This window comes from Scardinius erythrophthalmus (genome assembly GCF_964197995.2).
Source record: "Scardinius erythrophthalmus genome assembly, chromosome: 11".
NCBI lineage: Eukaryota > Metazoa > Chordata > Actinopteri > Cypriniformes > Leuciscidae > Scardinius > Scardinius erythrophthalmus.
In genome coordinates, this window is record NC_138231.1 from 35377560 (window position 1) to 35401601 (window position 24042).

The following is a 24042-nucleotide window of genomic DNA, read 5'->3' on the forward strand; positions in this document are numbered from 1 at the left end:
TGACCCCAGAATAGTTAGTCTAAGTAATTTCTCTTTCAAATCATGACGTTTAGAACAGATTAAAATAACTCCACATTTAGTTAATAAACCCCTTTATATATATTGAATGTAGAGAGGTTACAGTGAAAACAAACACTTATACACACATCCATACATATATACAGTCCGATGAGAATGCTCAACCCTCTGCATTACATACTCCCCCCAAAAAAAGCAAGTCATAATGACACAGGGGAGCTTGTCTATCTGTTCAAAAGTAATTTTAAACCACCATTTCCCTCAGGCACAAACAGGTGCAGATGAATGGGATTATGACAAGTGTCTGTAGACATTTTTCAAATGGATTCTGGCCAGCATGCACAGCATACATAGACTGTTGGCTTTTAAGATGCTGAGTGAATACTTGGTAAATAATTTATGGTTAGCAACCTCCATCTTTCAGAGAAAAAAAATCTGAACATAACAAAAATGTCTTGTAACCAGAAAAAAAAAACACTTTTGTTACCCAAAATATACTCTAATTCCTTATAACATATAACAAAATTAGTACATTTTCATGACACTGCAGATATACTGAAATGCTGCAGTCACTCATGAACTTGGTAGTTTAGCACTTGGTGGAGATGGTGGAGGAGGCAATGCAGAGAAGAACATCTCAACAGATGAGGTTACAAGTGTGTTTAAGCTCTAAATACCATCACACAATCATGTTTTTCATAAAGCGTTAAGACTGCATGACCGCGGATACCCAAATTAAGCACAAAAAGTCCACTTCTACAAATACCTGTACAAAAAAAAAAAAAGAACGAAAAAAATTCAGGAAAAGGAAAAACCTCATTCATTCACAAAGACAGCTCTAACTGCAGAATGCATGCATGCTTTTGTTCTTGTTCAAATGACAAGTTAGCTTCACGCCACAGCCATAGACAAAACTCAACAGTTTTACAAACATAACTAGAACGTTAAATAGTTGCTAGGCATTGGTCACTATGGGTTAAATTGATCATATTTGACCACAAGATCTGTGGACGAGGATGTGGCCAAATGAGAGTCAGTGTTTAGGGCAGAATACCTGTTTTTATATTTTTGTGGCAATTCATCACAGAAATCAAAACTGCACTTTAACAGCTTTCTTCTGTCCAGTCTCTTTTCCATCACTTAGATCTATGTCTTGTCATTTTAATGACATGCACAGTTTAGTTACATTGCTAAAGAATCAAATGATATAATTAATGCATTCTGCAGTCAATTTAACCTGCTCACACTCCTCTACAAGATGGCCATATCTGCCATTGCCAGTGTGTATGCACAATGGACATGCGAGTCAGGAAAAAGATACTGGGCTCTATGTTCATGATAGGTATACTGATACCACAGGAAGTACTTACAGCAGAATGTCTATGACACTCTTGCTTGTGGTGTGCTTTATTAAATGGCAACCAAGTGCAGTGAGACTGGTAAAAATAAAACTTACGGCATAGGTCGCTATGTAACTATGGTAACATGCTCTGAATGTCTTCCTCCTCCAACATAAAAACCGTAGTAAACAGTGTTTGGACCACATCAGCAGAGTGATACTGTGAGCTATTTCCATTTTGAACCAAAAAGTCTTAGTATTTAGTCGCCGACCTTCAATAAAAAGCCAGTTCCTTCTTTTCTCTGCCCTTCCAGGCCTAAATTACCTAAATGTCTTCAGACAGTATGGGAGTTTTTACCTACCCTGCCTTGTGGAGAAATTCATCCTCCTTTTAAGAGCCTATTCATTCACATTCACAGCAATATGAAACGTCACAGTGGGGTGGGAAGGCGGCTCCGAGGCTGGCCGTGTGCTTACCCACAATGCATTGTGGGCTATGGGAGGTATTAGGTGGAGTCGGTGAGGTGCTGTTTCTCCAACACACAACCACCAGTGACCCTCCTATGGCCCCGACTAAAAGGGCGACATACAAACATGTGCATTGATATTACATTCTATGCAAACACTCACACACTCAAGCCCTCACAGACAGAGGCCACCATCAGTCTATCCCAAACTCTTCAGTTTTGATTTGTACTTTTTTTCCTAGATGTTTGTTTCAAAGCCGTTTCTGTCGTCATTGTCATGGTGATTGTTGGCGATTAGATTCTAGTTGGTGATGGTGGTAGGCATGGGGAAGCTGTCGCTACGACATCTCTCGATCTTTATACCATTCCACAAACTCATCCAACAGCACTGGCCCTAAGCAAAGAGAAGAAAAAAAAAGTCAAAAGGCAAATCTGATGTACTTCCAGCTGCATTTTACATAATAATGATGGATGTCTTAATTGGGGTATAATTAGAAGCATACAGGCGTGTTAAAGTGTGGGTGCTTGTACTCACAGGCCCCGTCCTCATCATAGTTACTGAGATCAAGGTTGATAGTCCTACTGAATTCTAGAACATTGCACCACTGATCTTTATTTATAACCTTATACTTCGATTGCTGTGAGGGGATAAAAAAATGGGGGGGGGGGATATGTCACTGTCAAAAATTTCATTGACAGAGAATATGTACTGATGTGCAAATATATGTATTAAATACCAGTCAAAAGTTTGTACTGATTTTGTTTCCCTTATACTTAAAGGTGCTGTATGTCATTTTTTGACTGTACTAAAGCATACAAATTCCATAATATGTTTGCAGATATTTAGGAAACTATAGAAAAATGCTACAGCCAGTTATTCTACTTTGAAATGTGCGTTCTGTGTCAGAATGTCTGTTTTTGTTTTGATCTGTGTGATTCCGCCCACTGCCAATTTACCCAATAGTGTTTCGACACCCCAGGTTGCCAGTTGGTGGAAAACACAGCGTATTGCAGCTATGGAAGTCAATAAACAAACGAGTCAGATTGCAGATTCTATCCGACCTAAAAAGCATCCATCTAAAAATCTGTATGAACAGAAGCATAGGCTTTCATTTTCAATTGCCTATTAGGTGTCCTCAATCTAACAACCCACGTGAGCATTGAGTCTTTGGAGGAGGGGGCGGGTGAACAACTCTACTCGAATATTTTGAATTTGGACTGCAGTACCCATTCCAACAGCTAGATGTCAATATTACATACTGCACCTTTAAAGCTCTATTCTTAAACTAAATTGTGGTTACATATGAATGTCTACATGGAGCAATTTAAATGTAATTTTTTTAATGAATTGTTCTGGAACATAGATGAGTTGGAACATAAAAGCAGCCAACAAAATGGCCAGTTTGTGAACACCTTCAATGCGGTTTAAAAAGTATTCCGAGATCCAAGAAGCTGGCTGAGAGAATGTCAAATATAAGCCGTTTAAGGTTTGTTTTGTATGTATATCATTTTTATGACATTTATATTATTCTAAAATGTGGAAATCAGTAATAATGAATCTGCAAGTGTGTCAAAACATTTGACTGGTCTTGTAAAATTATTAAAGTTACACTGATAAACTGTAAAGATTTAAATATTTACTTCTAGAAACTGGTTAAACACTGGAAACAATGGCCAGGTCTTCCCAAGCAGAAGTCCCAGCATACACTTGGCAGTATTCAAGTCTAAACTCCTCTGATCCTTCTCCTGCAAAGGGGTGGAACCAGATTCAATTTTAAACATTTTGAATACAAGTTCACACATCACAATAAAAATACTGAGTTGGCAATTATGGTAGTGAGGTAACAATCTATAAATGACCCATTATTGCCAAAGTACTTAAATCCAGGTTGCTCCTGAAGGACCGTTTCAGAAATTACTGTACTGTGTATGTACTCTATACTCTAAGCAGTCTGAGCTTGAACATATCAGGCATGAAAACTGGTCAGGGGTAAAAAAGGTGAGAAGGATACGGCAGCAAAAAATCCAATCCAATCAACTTTAAATATATAGCACATTTTAAAAAACAAGGTTACCAAAGTGCTGCACAAAGAATAAATAGAAAATATAATAACTCATAAAACACATAAAATATGGGGGCCATTTTAATGTGTGAAGGCTAGTATTTACACAAAACACACAGCATGAGATTATTTTTTCTTTTTCGCCTGAACCAGAATCTCAAGGGCCCGTTTTCTCTGTTTAGCAGCATGTCTCAGCCTTGCCCTCTTCTCCACTTCAGCTGCCTGTTTTTTTGAGATCCTGGGCACTACTGGATCCTTTGCAGTGCATCACTCTCTCCTATTTCTCCGTGTGAAATACGGGGGGGGTCTGGGGAGGCTCAACATCCCCGATTAACCCATGAGACCCCCTGAAAGCCTCAAGAGCAAAATTTGAAGGGGGTCTCAAATTTTGTCAAAAAATAAAAATATTTATTGTCACCAGTGTTAATTTTGTTAAAAAATGTACGTCGATTACCTTTTTTCCCCTGACCAAGACAAGGCGATGAGAGACACCCACATCATTAAACAATAAATATTTTTATATTTAAAAAATAAAAATTTGACCCAAACCACTTATTTTTGTCGAATAAAGGAGAAGGCAACACATTAAAGACCGTTTTTACGAGCGCTCATGCTTACGGTTTCCAGATTTCAATAATTTAAACCCCAGTCAGAGCTTTTCAGTTAAAAGAGCATGTTTTCTACCCGGTATCTGGCAACCATACGCACACGCGCGAGCGCTTTCTACACTACTGAAGAAGAGCGGGTGATCTGAAAACACAGACAAGTAAGCTGGAGTTCCGCGATCTTCATTTGAGATTTTCATTGAAAAGATTTTCTCACGACCCTACCCCCCATCAAATATTTTCTCATCGGATCTGCACAAATCACGTAGGTGAGCCATTTTGGTTTTAAAAGGGCGAATTTCGCCCAAAGGTGAGGAGTTTTCATGCCTGACATATGATAATACAAGTGCCTGAGGGCAGACATGATTATTGTCCCTACACCTTGACACCATAGCAATGCTTCAGGTTCTCTGTGCCCAATATTTAAAAGCAAAAATACTCTAGATAAATCATTTCTCTAACAGCCATGAAATATGGTTTCACTGCTGGAGAATGGACTAAGTGCTCTATACAAGATGAGCCCAGGCGTGAACATTTCTGTTTTTTAGACAGGATGGATGTCATGTTATCCATTCAAGGTTGCCATATGCTATTTATTTGTACTCATCCACTTTATTGGCCTTATCAAATGGCTCCTGTAAGAGCTTCACTCAGCAAATCTCCATTCGCTTTATAATTCATACCAAGGGAGTGGGGAAAAAAATAATCATTGGGACAAGAGATACTTCTGCTGAGCAGAATAAGAGGTAAAACAACCTAAAATAGCACCATCTCTCAGCAGTCTCAAGCCCTTGTCTGTTGTAACTGACGAACTGTGATGAGCAAAAAAAAAAATATTCAGAAAGGGTCCAGATGCACAGTCACAAGCAATCATTAAACCAAATGTATTCTTTTAATACTTCAACACTTTAAGAGCTTTAAAAGTAGACGATGATTAGTGTTCATCAATCAGTCCTACACATACTCACCCTGGCAAAGTCAAAGGCATATCGGTAAATGAGCTTGAAACTGGTGGCATCGTTGAGGACGGACCTCAGGTAGTCTAGAGAGTTCCTGAGTTTTTCAGTAGAGTCACATCTGCATATGACAGAAAAAGAGGAAAAGTAAAGTTTGGGACAGAAAGAAGTGTAGTAGCATGGTAGTAGATGTATACAAGGTCCATGTTTAGCCAGACATACTGCAAAGAGCCCATTCCCTTGAGCCACTCCTGTAAAGTGAAGTAACCCATACTCTGGGCATCAAGCTTCCAGGCCAATACCAGCATCACCACCTACGTACAAATATACATTAAAATGACCACTGATGAGATGTTTTTAGAGGAAAATGTAAAACCATATCAGATTAATTTAGTTTCTTACATTCTCTGGCTCCACTCCAATGTCTTCACAGAATTTCTCCATCCCTTCTGGTCCAACCACATCATCACACCCTATTAACACAACACATGCAGACACAATTTAATTTTATATACATTGGCCCCAAAAAGTATTTAGACACTTAAGCCACAATAATTTTTTTTTTTTTTTTTTTAAGTATTTGAATTGCATAACATTTTAAAACTAGTGGCCTTTAACCCTTAAACGCATACCGTGGGTCTTTAGAGACCCGGGCCGTCATTCACTACCCTCCTCCTCATTCATTTTTTAAAGTTAGACATCAACCTTCTTAGTATTCCTCAATCAATTCATTATAAACAATATAACAAGAAAACAATAATAAAAGAATAAAAGAATGCCTGTTTTCCCATTTATTTTTTTGTAAAAAATGTATAGGGTCGCTAACGACCCGAGGCGTGTAACAGTGCAAGTATATTTTTTCTGTACAACAGTTGAATCTTTGATGACTGACTAAGTGCAAATAAACTTTATTCTACAAGGTGGCAATGTCACACAATGATGAAGTGACTTTCACTCATAGTTACCGCAGGCAGAAAACAAAAGAATAGGATGAATCATCAGCAGAACTTGAAATGGCTCAGTGATTTACTGCAGAGCAAGTACTGAACGCAATCAAATATTAATGTCACTCTCACTGGGGATATTTTGGGGATATTTTATTTTATTTTATCAATCAATAAATTCCACTAGAAACAAACCTTGTTGTATTATTTTAATTTAATACTGTGAAGCTGCTTTGATACAATCTGTATTGTGAAAAGCGCTATACAAATATACTTGACTTGACTTGACTTGACTTGACTTGACTTGACTTGATGGTGGATCTGGCGAAGAAGCTTTCAGCGATCAAAAGATTGATTTTGAAGATGTTGAAAATGATAGTTTTGAGAATATGTTTGAGATCGAGAATATGAGCCAGATGCTGAATGTACTGGGAAATGAACTCTGACGAGGACAGTGATGATGGTATAAAACATCTGCTCAAACTGAACTCTTCCAAGCTCCAAAAGGTAACAAAATATGCTTTATTTTATTCTTCTGTAATTGTTACTCTATTACCAGGAGAGTTTTATGTTATCGAGACACGTAGAGATCCATCCGTGTTAGAAATAGATCCGGGTCGCTAAACACCTGAATATGTAATAATGACTGGCGAAACATTCATGCATTTAAGGGTTAAGGACACTTCAATCAAAACATTTAAAAAAAGGTTTGTTTGAAATCTAATCTTAAGATTCAAAATATGAAGCAACAGATTGTTCAAGATGAAGACAAAAAGTCTTGGACATTTTTGGTTGTCAAACTCTATTCTGCTAGGACACTTGTGTGAACTAAAAAGTGAAGTTCTGAGAAAAGCATCATTTGTGCAGATGCCACTTGGTTTGATATTTTGTATCTTGTTATTTGATATTTTGTATGCATTTAAATTCAGACATTTTGTGTGTCTTAAGTGTGACTTAAGTGCCCAAATACATTTTAGTATATACTTATAGTCACTATTGACATCTTAACTTCATTTGGAAAGTCTCTGAAGTCACAAGGGTGGAATTCTGAATAAAAAAAGAAAAGGAAAAAAAAACTAGCGTAAATTTAGCTGACATTATTCACTGCCTTCTAGACATTTCAAGTCAAATTATATGAGCTTATCAGCTCTTGATGTGATTATACCATTTTTAAGACCTTACCAGTGACTAAGTTTACATGGACAGCAGTAATTAAATTATTTACCTTATTCTGAATAAGACAATATTCTGATTAAGGTGTTTACATGAGTTGCTTTTAAAATATTCCTTTCATGTTCCTGTTTTACATGTTATAGAACATAGTTCGATTAATGGCACACGTCATTACGTCACCATGCCACGCCGTCCAACGTTCTCTCCTTATCAACATACAGTTCACAGGGCTCGAATTTTGTTGTTCCACACTGTGGAACAAGCTCCCACTGTATATTGAGTTCAAGTCATGTCTCAAAACTTATTTATTTTCTATTGCTTTTAGCTTATAATGATTATTCTGTTTTAAACTGTGTTTAGTATTACTTGTGTTACTAATTTCTATTAGCTTTATTTTCTATGTGTACAGCACTTTGTCGGTCAGTGGCCGTTTTTAAATGTGCTCTATAAATAAACTGAACTGAACTTATAATGCGGGAAATTCCCACAAACATTTATTCACTCTAGCGTGTAGGCTGTATGAGTAAATTAATCCACACATATTATAAAATCAAATCAGTCATTTTAAAACTTTCTGCGAAACGTAATTTCACAAACAGCGTGAGTGATTCAGCGGTGCCAGACTCTCGGGTTTTGGGACTTGGGACAGTTGATGGAATTGTCATTTGCACAATCGGGCCAGTGTTGCATCGTCACTACAGTTTATAATTTGGACTTCTTTAAATATATGGAAGTAAAATAATGGCAAACATTTTTTAAACAAAAAAGTTTGTTGAATTGCACTCATTGAAAAAAAAAATGCATTGCATTAACCGTGCTTGCATTTTAATGCATTGTATTTTTAAGGCTTGCATTTTCATGGGCTGAAATTCAACATGGTTGTATATTTATGCTGTGAATATAAACATTCAATAATCCATATTCAATAATCCAATAATATCCAATAATCCAAGCAGCCTCACAAACAGCTCGCGAGTAACCAAACTGACTACTTTTTCACGGATTATAGGGCTGAAAACGGTCAAAAACACACAAAATTGTTAAAATTCCAGTATCCTCATAAACACAGGTGGTTATGTCTTAAATAAACACAAACAATAAATTGAGAAAGAAAACGCATGCATAATGAATCCGTGCACTAGCTCTTAAAGTGACAGTGTATTAATGTTCATAAAACAACAAAAGACAGCTTTAATTGTAAAGAATTAGGATTAATAGCCTATGTATTTACTTAATACAGGACTAAAATACTATCCAGTGTTATTTTACATTTGATTACTTTATTCAGTTTCTGTAGTATTTCTGTACCTGAATGCTAGTGTTAGACTCTAAGGGTCTAACACTAGCATTCATGTACAGAAAGACAATTTAATTCAAAGATTGAAATCAAGCTTCCTTGTGTTGTGTAAACTCTTGAGCAACAAAATTACCCCATTGTAAAAAACACAAATACAATGAGTAAGCAAACATTTAGGTGAGATAAATGTTACTTGTAAAACCAACACCCATAACCACCACTACTTAACCCCTAAATTACTTTGAGTATGACTTTAGCCGGATTAAGGTAATCAGAAATCCCTATTCATGGTAGTTTCTTAATCAGAGTATTGTCTTAATCTGCTTAATATCGGAATATTGTTGTCCATGTAAACGTACCGAATGACATTAAAAAGTCGTTTATGATAGTTCATAACATGATAACAAAACTCAAAATGATTTAGCGTACATACCTGCATATTCATAAAACCACTCTAGACATCTCTTGCTAGAAAAAGCTTCAGCCTCCTGGATTTGCAATGTCTCCTGTTTTCTGTAAACACTGAAATGAATAGACAGGACTGAGCAGATGCTATTTAAATATACTTTAACACACACTTGTATGAACATTAAAGCGCAAATGTGCTGCATATGATACAAACAAGAAGACACATGCTCTGAGGGCAAAAATCCACCCACAAACACAGATCTGATGGTGCAATTAACAGTTATGACAGTTGTGCAATTTACTTTTTACATTATTATAACATTCAGTTCCTTCTGTGAATAAATACAGAATTCTCATCTTTGATCACCAAAATGACATATTTGAACGTTTTTTCCTGTGAATGTTTTTTATTAAAATACGCGAGCTCAGAGATTCACTGTCAACTTACTGAAGTAAACACTGCACAATGGTATCACTTTTTTACAACGTCGGACACATAACAGTAATTAATATGATTAAACTTTTGCTTGACTATGTTATCAAACAGCTAATAATGTGTTGCTAAGGTTAAACAAACCATGATCCCATTCACCATCTCAGCCTGCCTTCTAAAAATCATCATCTTTAGAAATGCTTTGAACATCATAGAACATCAGTGGAGAAAGGCATATAGTTCATCATAACATACATCACACGCATAATTCACCCGCTATATTGCTAAATTTACCCAATTTTTCATATCAACAGAAAAAATATATCGGGATAACCTGCTGGCTTCTCTTGAGACTCCCCTGCTTTAGAGCATAGTAGCGATATGCTAAAGCCCGCCCGCACGCACGTTGACGTGATTGGTTACAAGGTAGTTTGTGATGTAAGAAACGCAGGCGATTTCAAACCATGTTTTTGAGACGGTCTTTGTTTCACTGGAGTTTTAAGGAGAAAATACTCAGCAATGGTGTTGACTTATGAATTTGCACATGGTTTGTCATAAAGCATATTAAAAACACCACATAGACATAAGTGTTCATTAAAAACTTGATTTTCACCACATGGGGCATTTAACTAATATGATTTGATAGGTACCTAGTTTAGTTGTTAATCAAAAAGTTGGGTAGATGAATGCGTGTGTATGTATGAGTGAATTATAGGAAGGTCAACAGACAGATGGAATGGACAGAGATGGAGAGGCTGGAGAGATGGTTGAATGGAAAGGTGATGTTTTGAGCATACTTATCCTGCCGGCTCTTCTTAGCAGACAGGTCATCTCCAGCAGTGGGTCTCCTCTTTTTCCTGGGGGGCATGGCTCTGGAGCAGCAGGCTGGAAAAAAAGAGAGAGAAAGAACACAAAGATGATGATTATTTTTGTTTCTCTTTTTCAGCCATTCCCTCCCACAAACCAGGGATATGTCCTCATGTCACTTGTCCTAACCAGACGCTATGTGATAAGATTCCAGTGACAAATTATTTGTCTGTCCACACTAGACGCGACTGCGAGATGCGTAAAAATCAATCAAAACCCACAGCTAATCAGAACAGCGTGTGGGGGGACAATCGCAAGAAAGTGGATAAGTAGGCTACATAATCAAATTCACAAATGTTACACCATTTAAACATTATTCAAATACATAGGCTACTGAGTTACTAAAACAAAAAAAATTGTCAAATAATACACTTGTTTGTTCACAGTTTGAACGTTCTTGTTTCCATTTGTTTCATTTCAAGATCTGAGGTGAATTATCCATTGTTGCTTTTACAGCTACAAAGCTGGAGCACTAAATGATATTCAAAGTCACATTACACGCTTTTAACATTAAATAAAGCACATAAACAGTACCTGAGATTATCATTGCCACACTTTGTGTTTGTTGTTCCAGCCGCGACGTCGCAGAAAAATAGAAACCGTTTCTAAAATAGAATCGACGCGTATCGCCGTCGCGCCTGGTTAGGACAAAAAATACCTTTTATCAGGTAAACTACCAAAAAATACCTTTTATCGCGCGTCGTGTCGCGTGTAGTTAGGACACGGTGTGAGACGCAGTCCCGGTTCCAGAATCAAAAAATTGAGAGTGCTTCTGAAAATAGTGAGGATGCTCTAATAAAGTAAGTGTAAGCAAAGGCTCCTTGTACAGAGATATTTGATTATTTACAAGTCATTACTTTTATAAATCATTTGAATAGAATTAAAAGTTATTTTGATATTAATATTTTTCTATTAATCTATTAGTCTGCATTTACATTGCTCATTGAAATTTCGAGAGTGAATCACGCATTTATATGTAACGTTAGATGTCACTTCCGAAACTTCGTAGCATGTGTAACGTTAATTGGCCATCAACAAAAAATGTATTCAATGGTTTATATATAGCCTTGAAAGCGCGCAAAGACTAAAGAAGCTGTCACTCATCTCAGTTCATCACGATCTCACAAAGTTCCATTATAATCAATGAAGCTGTCTACACTGCACAAAGAATCTCTTACTTGCTTTGTAACTTTATTTGCTAATGAGAAGATTCACGAATGTGCAGAACTCAGCACTGAACAAAAACGACGGCATTTTAAGCAGCGAGTGGACTAAAACACCTCTGATTGGCCATTGCATTCAAGAGATTAACAAACATCTCTGTGATTGGCTACATTTTTCACCTCTGCAAAAACACGTTGTACATAGAAACATTTGATGTTCTCTAGAGCACAAACACAAATACACACTGGAGCATTTTCCAAATCTGTTTCGCCAATATGCTATTATTACAAGCTTTCATCAAGCACCCCTGTAGAACCGGGCCTGATGAGACATCTTGTAAGCTCAATAGAGAGCCTAAGTCCTGCCCCTCCGCTTCCGGCTCATGGGACCTTATTTCGGAAAAAATATGTATGGAAGTCAATGGCGAGAGACAACTTATCTTTTTATTCCTTCTGAACTGTGCCCTGAATTACACATATGATGTTTGTCAATTTAAAAGGTAATTATGAAAGTCAAGAAAGTCGCAGTTTGTCATAAAACAGAAGAGTAACGTTTAGTTTTATGTGAAAATCGCTCAATGAACTACATCTCTCGTCTCGCACTATGTACGTCACAAGATCCGTTGCTCGTATGTGTGTATTCTGGCTCAAAACACTCAGGCATGACTGCGTTACGTTACGATTATAAGATAAGACTATAGAAAAAATGACAGACGTTAGCTTCAGTAAAGTTTGCTTCATTTATTGAGAGAAAAGGTATGACGTCCCATGTGCGCCTTCTGGGTTTGTAGTCTTTGTAATTACGTATTTTCACAGTCTTATACCTCAGCAGTTTTACATCAAGCTGCGATTTCTTGACTTTAAAATGTATCTTTTAAATTGATAAACATCATATGTGTAAATCAGGGCACAATTCAAACAAGATCAAAATATTTGTTGTCTCTCGCCATTGACTACCATACAATATTTTTCCGAACTAAGGTCCCATGGTGGTCGACCGGAAGGGGAGGGACTTAGGCTCTCTATATAGCCTTTATAAAGCCTGAACATTAAGACCTGGAGGAATGGGACTTCTATAGGGGAAAAATATGAGGATTACAGTAAAAATACACTACCTTTCAAAGGTTTGTGTCAGTAAGATGCTCACAAAGACTGCATTTATTTGATAAATAAAATACAGTAAAATATTAAAACTTAAAATAACTCTTTTCTATTTCAATACATGTTTAAATGTAATTTATTCCTGTGATGACAAAACTGTATTTTCAGCATCAATACTCCAGTCTTCAGTGTCACATGATCCTTGAGAAATTATTCTAATATGCTGATTTGGTGCTCAAGAAACATTTCTTATTATTATTATCAATGTTGAAAACAGTTGTGCTGCTAAATATTTTTGTGGAAACCGTACAGAGAATTTTTTTTTAAATGTTCTAATAAACAAAGTTCAAAGAATCGCATTTATTTGAAATAGAAATCTTTAGTGACCTTTTTTGCAATGTCCTTACTGTCACTTTTGATCAATTTAATGCATTCTTTCTAAATAAAAGTATTAATTTACTTTTTTTTTTTTTTACTTGACACATTTTTGAACAGTAGTGTAGAAGTAAAAATTACACACACAAATATATATATATATATAAAATTGATATTAGTTGATTAGGTTATGGAGAGATTGGGCAGGTCACTACCTGTGCCGTGAGTCTCAGGGCCGACGTCTTCTGTCAGGTTCTACGGTGAGAAAGAGACTGCATTTAACAACCACCATCACTCTTTCTCTCTCTCTTTCTCTACATTCTGCAGCAGACAAGCAGCTATTAGCACCGCACCAATAAAAAGACAGTAAGCAAGTGTGTGATGTAGGTGGCTGATCATCTTTTTTTCCTGTAACCTTTATAGATGCTACCAGTGCAGCTTTATCAAAGACATCGTTCTGGAAATAAGATAATGTAGAGCACAATTCTGTGTCAATCAGGGTTATGAGGGTAGTTATTTAAGTAAATGGCAGGATCAAAGGTTAATTTTGTAGTATGTAATAATGCCGTTGAGAGTCTTAAACTCTCATATAGCCAAACACAGCAATCCGACAATGCTAATCTACCAGTACACCGGTCAGTACAGCACTGTCAGCTCTTGAATTAATCTCAATATAAGAATGTCTGTCCTTTAACTAGGGAATAGGGGATTAATGGCCTGATCTAATAATATTCACATAACAATATCAGCTCATATTTGCAAAATTCTGCATGCGATACTGTATAAACAGCCTACACAAAATCTGTGTGAAGAAAAATGTAAAATTTCAAGTGCCCATCATTCACTCTTTACTCATATACTGTCCATTGTCCGATTGTTTAATAAGATTTTACTACCCCATTTCTGTTCAATGCATTTTACCATTTACCAAATATAGCGCATATGTGTGTGAAAAAAGTCTCCAGATTTCATCTAGACCTGGTTATAGATCATCTATGATCTAAAGCCTCTTTAACATGTTTTATTTTTTAAATATCTTCATGTTTGAAGCAAGTTTGAAGGCTGACAAATCAAACAAATAGCTGACCAAGAGTTTTTACTTCATAATCATAATCACAAACCTTTATTTGCTGGATTCAACTTCAGCAATAGCATACAGAGAACATATCTGTTTTTTCAGAGAGATTCATCCATGTATTTTCTAATAGTTTCACTAAATAAACTTAGATTAAAACTACACAGAAATCAATGATATATTGGTAAACTTCGTTATTGACCTTGAAAACTGATTTTTTTTTGTGTGTGTGTGTGGATTTAGTGGCATACCTGCCAGAATCATATTGATACAAAAGAATCAATCATCTAGTGATAAACTTAACATGAAATGTGCACAAATCCCATCTGTATAAATGCTCTTGGTTTAAACGATTTAAAGGCAGGAATGTTCAATCTGGCAAAAAAAAAAAAGCTGATGAGTATTTAAGTGCAGGCAAATGGAGTCCATTATTACCAGCCTGTGCAGGGTGTGGTAGATCTTGTGGATACTGGCCAGTGTGGACAAATGAGAGTTCAGCTGGAAATCTGTGAGGGAGATATAAAAATAAACATCTGTTACTTCTGGCAGTTATGTACAAGCATCTGGGCTGTACATGGGTTTCTATGTGTTTGCGTGTTTGTTCACAGTGTCTTCATTCTAGATGTAGAAGTTATAGAGAATATGGAAAAAAGAAGCATCCGCTTCAGTCAGCCTGTAGAGTGACATAAATATGAGAGATACTTAAGTGTTTCTAATAAGCTAATGCATACAAAATGCATTTAACTGCTTTATGTGCCTTCATTATAAGCATAGTCAACGATCAACATTGTCATCCATAATCTTTATATGGTGGTTCCCAAACTGGGGTACACACGTACCCCTTCATGTATGCGAGGTGACAGAAGGGGTATGTTAACAAAATGCTGAGTTTTGCCATTCATTTAATTAAAGTATGCTGCCTTAGCAAATCGAGCTACATTACTGCCGTTCTCGATAATGTACCTTCGTAAAAGTGGGGATTTAGCACTTACTAGCATGAAGAACAACTATAGACACAGACTGTGGTGCACAGAGATCGATTAAGACTCAAAACTCTCTTTGATACAAAAAAGTTCTAGTTTTTAATGTTGATATTATACGGGCAAGAATGCAATTTTTCCCAAATATCCACACAATTGAAATTGCGATATTCATTTTATACAACAAACAATAGGGTAATATTAAAGGTGCAATAGGTGATTCCCTACAGAATTTTTTTTTTTTTGTTATGCTGGTTGAAAGTCTCCTCATATCCTGATAGCAATCACTATGTTAAGAGGTCTAAATGTATTTTTAGAAATATATATAATCTGTGGAAGGCGTAGGACCATAAAATGTTTGTTCAATTATTGCATTCGGCCCGAATTAAAAGATAGCATGTGTTCCATGTCAGTCAACGTGTGTTTGCATTCCTTGCATTGGAGACAGAGCGAGAATGGCAGGCAAACAGTTGTTTATGTTCTTTATTGTAGTACTGTTACTCACTGTACTGTAAAGTTTTCTCACCGGTGAATGATACATGATGTAATCCAATAACATTGTCTCTGGTCGTCTCGCTTCTGGTTTGTGTGTGTTCATGTGTTTTAGAGGAGGCGTGACTTTGGATGGCGATTAGCAGTGAGGATTGAATGCTTTCAATGCTACCAGGCTAAAGTTAGCATTTCCCAGATCACCTATTGCACCTTCAAGTAATGTCCATTTTAAAAACAGTATTGTTTGCTCTATTTTGCAATGAAATAATTGTTCCAACGAAAGCCACAGCAGAACTGCAACACACAGCTGTGTTTTTGAACGAATCATGAGAGTCAATGATCCAATTACCAATTCATAATACAGCCACTTGTTTCATTACGGAATGAATGAATAAATAAATGAACGACTTGATGACTCACTCATTAAGACAGTGCCTTACTGCCACCTACTGGTAGTTTTAGATTATTCTTCACTTCGTATCACTTTGTTTATAACATCATTGCATATTTCTCTATTGGACTTTTTTATTTTATTTATATTAAACATTATTTATTGTACAAAGTTATTTATAAAGGTAAAGAGGGCAAATGTTGTCCATTAATGAAAATGTTGTGACCGCAGTCTAAGTGGAAAAGGGGGGTGAAGGATGTTAAATGCCTCAGGGGGTACGCCACTCTAAAAAGTCTGGGAACCACTGCTTTATATTATATTTTAGTGTGGTTTCATCATTAAGAAAGTAAATGTCAGTGTGGAGGTCATATTTCTCTAGCATGTTAATATCAGGTCCTAGTGAATATCAGATATCTAGAATAAATTTGTGGAAGCAAAACTTGGGATTAGGTATAGATAATTAAGAATAAATATGCACAGACCCAAATACAGATGGTTAATAGTCAATTGAAACTGGCTTACAAAGATAAACATAACTCCAGTTAATCTAAATAAAATCCACAGCGATATTCCAGAATGATACTTGTATTAAACGTAGCCTAACACTTCTAAAGGTGCATTGATTCACTGCATGTGATAATGTGAAGAAATTCAGAAAGTCAATAATGTGATATCAGTATTGGTCTTTTTTAATTTACCCTTGAACCACAGTTTTTCATTTTTATTCTTCCAGATAATATGGCCTAAATATCAAAACAAGATATTCAGATATGAATAGATATCCATTTGTAAAGGTCAAAGGCATCTTTTGAAAGGCCCACTATAACTAAGTAAAAAGAATAAAGAATTATCCTCATGCAGTGCAATGGAAAAGATGTATATATTCTAAAGTATAAAGAAGACTAATTTGAAAGTTTATGGATCTCTTGAAATCATTTGTCAAAATGAAAATAACTACATAGTGTATCGACACCAATGTTTACACGGTAAATGCTTGTTATATTTTCTGTAACTTTTCTATGGTTTTATTATTTGCCATTTATTATTCTGTTTTTGATGTACATTTTTTGCAGTCTTGAAAATATGTAGCTTACGAAGGGAATACCTAAATAAACACAATATGCGGCGTATAAAACGTAGCCTAGCCTAAACGTGTTTTGGGCGCATGAAAACGAAAGTTAGCATTATTCATTTGTTAAGAAACTAAAGACTGGCGTAGCACCATGAAAATTACGTAAGCATATGATTCATTTTGCACATATTATAAACTTCCACATTCTCGTTATTCTGATAAAAAAAAATATCGTACAGGCCTTATATGAGCGATGTGCGAGTAGGCAGGCCTTTGAAACAACATTAAATTCAGATATAATGAAAAGTATGTCATTTAAATAATGCCCGGTATCTAATTTAATACATTACTAAAGCAAACTCGATATAAAATGAGACCTATTTATGAACCTCTGACGCAGTTGTCAGGAATACCAGTAGATACATAACACCCCAAACATGTAATAAACAGTATTAGTCGAATTCGCAACAAAATGTTTCAAACATTCACCGCTCTATACTGACAGTTCTTTAAAATAAAATGTTCTGCCACATAACGTTGGTTAACACAAGAGTGTATACACACATAACTTGCAACGACTTTACAAAGTATCTGGAGAGTCTGTGGACTTCTGGGGAATGTAGTCTAACGACAAACAACGCCGTACGTTTGCCAATGAAATGGTTCGGCTGAATAAACCACATTTCCCAGAATTCCCCAAATCATAATTTCAATCGGTACTCTCCCCAACTGATGAATGCGACCCAAATGCTGCAAAAAAGATTTTCTATCTTTGATAAAAAAACATTTTTTCACAACGATGTGCAGTTGGTCTTTCAGGTGGCCTTACAGTAATGCGTCAGATCACATTTGACGTGTTTGCAAGCACTAAATTTTTACACAACTGCGTCACAATTTTCACCCCCTGTCATTTTTCCGCAGTTTTCTGGGAAAAATCTGACCCGTTTAGCTCTAAAACAACAACCTTTAACTTGCTCTTCGGTGGCTTTGCATTACTCGTTCGAGTTGTGATGAGATGGATCCCTTAAGGTTATTTGGGTATTAAAGGTAATTAGTGTACAAGTGTATTGTGTAAATAGGATCAGATACCTTGCTCGGATTGCTGTATATACACTCAAGCAAAGAAGGCTAAAATACAACGATCTTCCTTGCAAGGTCGTTGTCGTTTGCAAGCGCCCAAGACATCGGAGTAAAAACACAAAGAGAGCAGCTAGCAAGCTCAGAGTCAATCTGATGATTTGTATGCTCGGGTAACGGCTACTTTACTCACAAAATGCGTCAATACAGCAAATCATACGTCTTAAAAGAAGTCACGGCGACTTGTCAGGGTTCAGCAAGTTCGCAGGTGCCATCACAGGTCGACAGAACACGAATAACAGTGAAAACGTACTATTGTACTTACTTGACGCATCTGAGTGCATTTTTATGAAACACACAACTGTATTTGTGTGAGTCTGCAGACCGGCCAGTGGGCGGGACACGTCAATATTATTCCTGCCCATAAATGATTTAGATGGGCCAAATTTTCAGGCACCACGCCCACTAGTGTCATTGATTGGTCGAGAGGAGTGTCATATACATTGCGCAAGAAGCAATGTGTACATCCCGCCTCTAAACCGACGTGATTGGTTAAGGTGCTTTCATAGCCCCTCCTCTCAAAGCATATTATTGGCTGAGAAGTATGTCTACACCCATCAGTTACGATAGTTTCCTCGTGCAAAGAAGAAAGCCAGCCCACGATGACACGCTATTGGCTCAGCTGTGCACCAACACAGAGTCCGCTTGGGTTAACAAAACAATGGTGAGAGAAAGAATACAGAGAAAAGCATTACTGAACGAGGCAGCTACTTTTGCTTGATTGAGCGCTATTGATATTCAAAACATTGAAAAGTTTCAAAAGTAAATGGAAAATATCACAAGAAGCAGGAACCACAATAATGTTAGCCATTGTGTAGCTCACCCACATCATCATTTCCTCACCCTCATGTTGTTTAAAACCTTTATGACTTTTATCTGTGGAGCGTAAAATGATATGCTTTGCAAACTAGCAGCTTCAGTCACCACTTATTTTAATGTTTAGACAAACGATATTATATTTGCAAATGGTGTCTGAGCTAGTGACCCATTTAGATTAGCAGATATATTTGTGTATGCTTTACTCAAAGTAATTCAGTAAAACATACCCAGTGGCCAGTGCTTAGTATTACATGGTCTTTAATCTATACAAAAGCTCACTACTGATATCGCAATTATAATATTTAATATTCTACACTGAGTTTTGTGTGGGATCAGTTCTGCCATCTTTCCTTATCATTAATTCTCCTACATTTACAAGCATTCAACAGGCATACTGTATGCTGTTTATAATGCACTGAATATGTTAAATGGGATTTCAGACCAAAAAAACCCCCAAAACTACTAAATCATCAATTGTTCTAATAAATTGCAGCAGGTGGAAGTATTTCTTGTGACAGAAAGTAAACTTTTTTTAGTCTCCAGTACTGATTGACAGTCTCTGACTGCATATCAAGCTTCATATGGGTTAGTTGTTAAGTTACCCACTGGCAAATAAGCTTACATAGCTACATTTAGAGTTCCTAATACAATATTCAATATGTAAATTCCCCAAACAAGGTCTTGTTTTCATCTCACACAACCCCAAGCACGGTTAGCTCAACTAGCTCAACTGTAATTTCACCATGGATATATTTGGGGCCTTTAAAAATAGAGATTCCAAAAGGGGTTTTTCGCAGCAATGGCATAGAAGAATAATTTTGGCTTCTCCAGAGAACCTTTCAGTATGGTTCTTAAAATAACGTTTTCTTAGTGTGAAGAACATTTTTATAATCTGAAAAACTTGCTTCCACAATAAAGAATATTTTGTGCAATGAGAAGGTTGCATGGATGTTTCCATGAAACCAGAGTGACCTTAGGGTAAAAAAGGATGTGAGGGAGAGAGGCATATGCTGTATAAAGATCCTAGATCACGTAATTCTCACAACTCTCAGAACTTTTTTATGGAATTTTGTCTTATTAAAGTCTTTTAGAAAGATATTTCATCAGATGAACAATCAGTATGTTGTTAAACAACATTGAACAATTTTGTTGAAATTAAATATGGTATTTGATTAAGGTCTATGCCAATAAAGCACCTTTATTTGTTTGTTATTTGTAACAACAGACTAAGGTATTGTGAATATTTATAATATTTAAATCTGTAATAAAGTGATTAGTCAGTATGTTTTGTCAAAGTTTCTTTCTATATGGTTTCCTTTTCAGGAAAATTATTTCTGTCGATCAGCGTTTATTGAAACAGGTGGATACTGTCGGCCTTGATTAGCTGGTTCCTGAAAGTAGAAAAGTAAGAAAAGAAAAAAACTTTGAAGTTTCTCAATTTTATGTTTTGACTACTTTGGGGGAATTGAGTACTTTGGCTACTCAATTCTTAAAGGAATAGTTCACTTAAAAATGAAAATTCTGTCATCATTTACTCACCCTCAAGTTTCAAACCTGTATGAGTTTCTTCTGCTGAACACAAAAGAAGATATTTTGAAGAATGTTGGTAACTAAACAGTTGCTGGTCCCCATTGACTTCCAGTATATGTTTCCCTACTATGGAAGTCAATGGGGTCCATCAGCTGTCTGGTTACCAACATTCTTCAAAATATCTTCTTTTGTGTTCAGCAGAAGAAAGCATTTCATAGAGGTCTGAAACAACTATAGATGAGTAAATGATGACAGAATTTTACAGATGACTATTCCTTTAAGGCCCATTCACACCGCATTGGATCAGTGTTACCCCTGTCGTCTGTTGGCGTTGGTCAGGGTTTGCTTTCACCTGACTGAACACGTTCAATTTGTTGGTGTCTGTTGGGGCAGTGTGAATTGAACTCTAAACAAACCCTGATTAAACTAATGAACTTTACCTCACATAGGTTCATGTTGATGGAAGTCACCACAGTGAGAACCAGAACACTGTGAGGATGTATAGTGCAGGCAGGTGATAGTTTTATTAAATATCTTTAATATAGTGTGGTTAGAAGATTTCTAAAAACACATTGTTAATTGCTTGTATTTTTCATTGTCTCTTTCTTTTTGTGTTTTATATGGTGGGTCAAACACAGTGAAGGCAATGTTTTTAGAGCATATTGGTAAGCAGTTTGATAAGTGAATTGCTTTAATACAGCAAAAAAGGCAAAAACAGAAAGCACTGACTTAGTAGGCTAGTGTTGACTGTCTTCATGATAGGTCTTTTTGACAGTGGCAATGTATCATGGCAATCATATTTACCTGTTATTCTACTGCTGTTGTGCAAAAGACGACTGTATCTTGCATTTTGATTATATTTAGCTAGTTGTCCATTTTTGTTCCGTTAATTGTGTTATTTGTTATTCAATGCAGTTTAGTAAGACATCAAATGACCATTAGGTGTCGCCAGATAGGCTAGGCTAGGCTAGGATAGGATATCACTGGCAAGAGCCAAAACTGGTAGGAACACATGATTTGTGAAATATCACGTGGATAAACAAGCAGGGAGCGCAAGTTATTCATTTTATCAGTTTGTCGACATTACATCTCTATGAAAATGACAATGTTTAAGCACAGTTTCTGTTGTTTATTTGCAAAAGCTGAGTGGGATAATTTATCGTTTTGTAGTAGGCTACAGTTTATTATTCAGTCGTATAGAATGTCAAGGATCATGTGTTTTGCGAACATCAGAAACGGGAAGACAGCTGAAAAATAAAAAATATGTAAAGACACTTTCACGTGACTAACTCAGGAGCTCCCATGATTCATTGCACGCTCAACTTTTAACATATTAGTATCATATTTAGTGTTTTATTTACATCAATACATCTTAAATACAAATTCTAGTAGATTTAATTGTTTATTGTAATGTACTGATTTGGTTGGTGTTACTTTGTAATAGGCTAATCACAGTGTAGTCCACGTATCGTCACTTATGTTGGTGTCGTCTTTCCTCTCTTAGGCCTACTGGACCCTGATTTTATATTTTAAAAACACTCATGTTTCACCTAATATCACATAAATCTTTTGCCTTTTACTAAAGATTTCCGTGGGGCAGAACACAATGAGTATAACAACATTTTATATGCCCTGCTTATGGGCTCTTGTGGGAAATTAAAGAAAGAAAGAAATAATATACTTGAACCTAATATGAAATCTGATCAGGATGAATGATAATGCTGATTCTACATGTAATAGTTTAAATTGAATTCAAATATTTTATTAGTTAAATATAACCAAATATTCTTAGTAGGCCTATATGCTTCAATCCAATTTTGTTGAGAGACTGAACGCAGGTGAGGTGAGTCAGGTTTGTGAGTGTAGTTTACTTTTCCCACTGTGATGTGATGGTCTACAGATCAGTCGCTGTGTTTGACGACTTCATTACGCTGGTGGTTGTCACACAAGTAGCCTACCCGTCTCTGAGATTCGTGTGTCCGGTGTTACAATATTCAGTTCCTTAAATTTTTAGTTCCACAATTTACCTTTATGATTAGGCCTATACAGGCATTCAGATAAATGGTAACGTAACGATACAGCAGAGTACAAGATAATAACCTATGCTAGTCCATGATAATACAATTAATTTTTTCTCTTTTTTTTTGTTTTTTTTTTACATTTTATTTGAATAGCTCGATTTGTAATCTGTCTAGTTGTCATTGAGTGACAGTACTGCAGAGTGTTGACAACAATGCTTGAAATAAACCTCCACAGATGCATCTTTGGCCTAATAAAATGTAGGCCTAGCCTATATATAAGCTAGTCTGGTGCGTTTATTCCGTGTCATCCGCATATTTGTCTAAACTGGGAAAGAACTGTGCGAAGTGCGATTGATGTTTTATGTTTTCCTGGCGTCAAATTCGTGTAAACCCCATTCTTGGCCACATGTCAGTGTCCATGGACCACTAGTTCTTTGGTGAGCTGTGAGGATGACTGTCGTGTCCACCGGTCTTTCGCAGTTTCCCCTATAATGTTGTAGGATTTTGCCACTGAGTTCGGCTGAGGTTCCGTGTTCTGGTGGCAAAGTGACGTCTATGCATACATAAAAAAAAAAAATACATTTCAAGAAACAGATATGATTTGGTCTTTCTTGATCCATTTAGGCTAGCTATATATTTGTCCTGTTCCACACAAGGTAAAGTAGGCCTATTACATTATGAAAATAACGTTTTTCAGAATAAGAGATGGTTTTTATACATTTCTTATTTCTTGAAATTGCATTCAATGAGTCATAGAATATTTTAAAATCTTTACCAAAATACCCCAAGAGATGGCTTAATAGACATTACCTAGGCCTATAGCTTAGGCTAAGTGAAACTTCTGAGAATTATTAACTTTTAATGTGTTGTCAGTTATAGGAGAACAGGTATAACAGTCCAAGAAGAGTCTATTCCAACTAATTTGCAAAATATATATCTGCTTCCAAAAGTCTTTAGAATAGTTGTAGAATTAGTTTCAGGTTCAAGGTTGCAAAAAGAGCATAGCGTTGAGACCTTTTACAGTCTATTGAGACATCTTTCAATTTATTAAGAAAAGAATTGCAAGGATAATATCTCTCTCTGCAATATTTTATCTTGCAATATACTTTTTATCTTGTTGGGCAATAAAAACGTATTACTCTCTGACCATATTTTATCAAAAGAGGCAACAGACAAGAATCTTGATTGAGACGCTTTCTAGTGGGAAATTTGTTCATCCAAAATATGAATACCTCCAATAAAAAGTTTTGCCCAACAGTTGAGTTATAATGGATATGTGTTTTCACAAGGTGAATCAATTTAGATGAGATGCTTAC

General features: G+C 36.2%; 1 protein-coding gene across 7 annotated transcripts; it reads right to left on the reverse strand.

The window, feature by feature from the left end:
- Positions 1–75: 75 nt before the first annotated feature.
- On the reverse strand, positions 76–18733 carry dcun1d4 (DCN1, defective in cullin neddylation 1, domain containing 4). Of its 7 annotated transcripts, none has more exons than XM_081378483.1 (12): positions 18309–18669; positions 14720–14790; positions 13425–13464; positions 10501–10588; positions 9296–9384; positions 7402–7439; positions 5851–5921; positions 5671–5762; positions 5461–5569; positions 3466–3570; positions 2360–2462; positions 76–2218 (listed from the first exon to the last, which is right to left on the reverse strand). In XM_081378483.1, exons 7-12 carry the CDS (start codon positions 5890–5892, stop codon positions 2163–2165), a joined length of 507 nt encoding a protein of 168 aa, XP_081234609.1. In that variant the 5' UTR covers positions 5893–5921; positions 7402–7439; positions 9296–9384; positions 10501–10588; positions 13425–13464; positions 14720–14790; positions 18309–18669; the 3' UTR covers positions 76–2162. The 7 variants fall into 7 exon arrangements, with proteins under 7 accessions (XP_081234609.1, XP_081234610.1, XP_081234611.1 ...); XM_081378484.1 differs by having other exon boundaries at positions 18610–18651; XM_081378485.1 differs by having other exon boundaries at positions 18622–18638.
- Between the last annotated feature and the right edge of the window lie 5309 nt (positions 18734–24042).

Coding starts and splice junctions, on each gene's coding strand:
- dcun1d4 (XM_081378479.1), bottom strand. CDS start 18,721: ATGGGCAGGAATAATATTGACGTGTCCCGCCCACTGGCCGGTCTGCAG. Junction 9,385..10,500: donor AAGAAGAGCCGGCAGGATAA/GTATGCTCAAAA, acceptor TATTCATTTCAG/TGTTTACAGAAAACAGGAGA. Junction 5,922..9,295: donor GTGGTTTTATGAATATGCAG/GTATGTACGCTA, acceptor TTGTGTTAATAG/GGTGTGATGATGTGGTTGGA.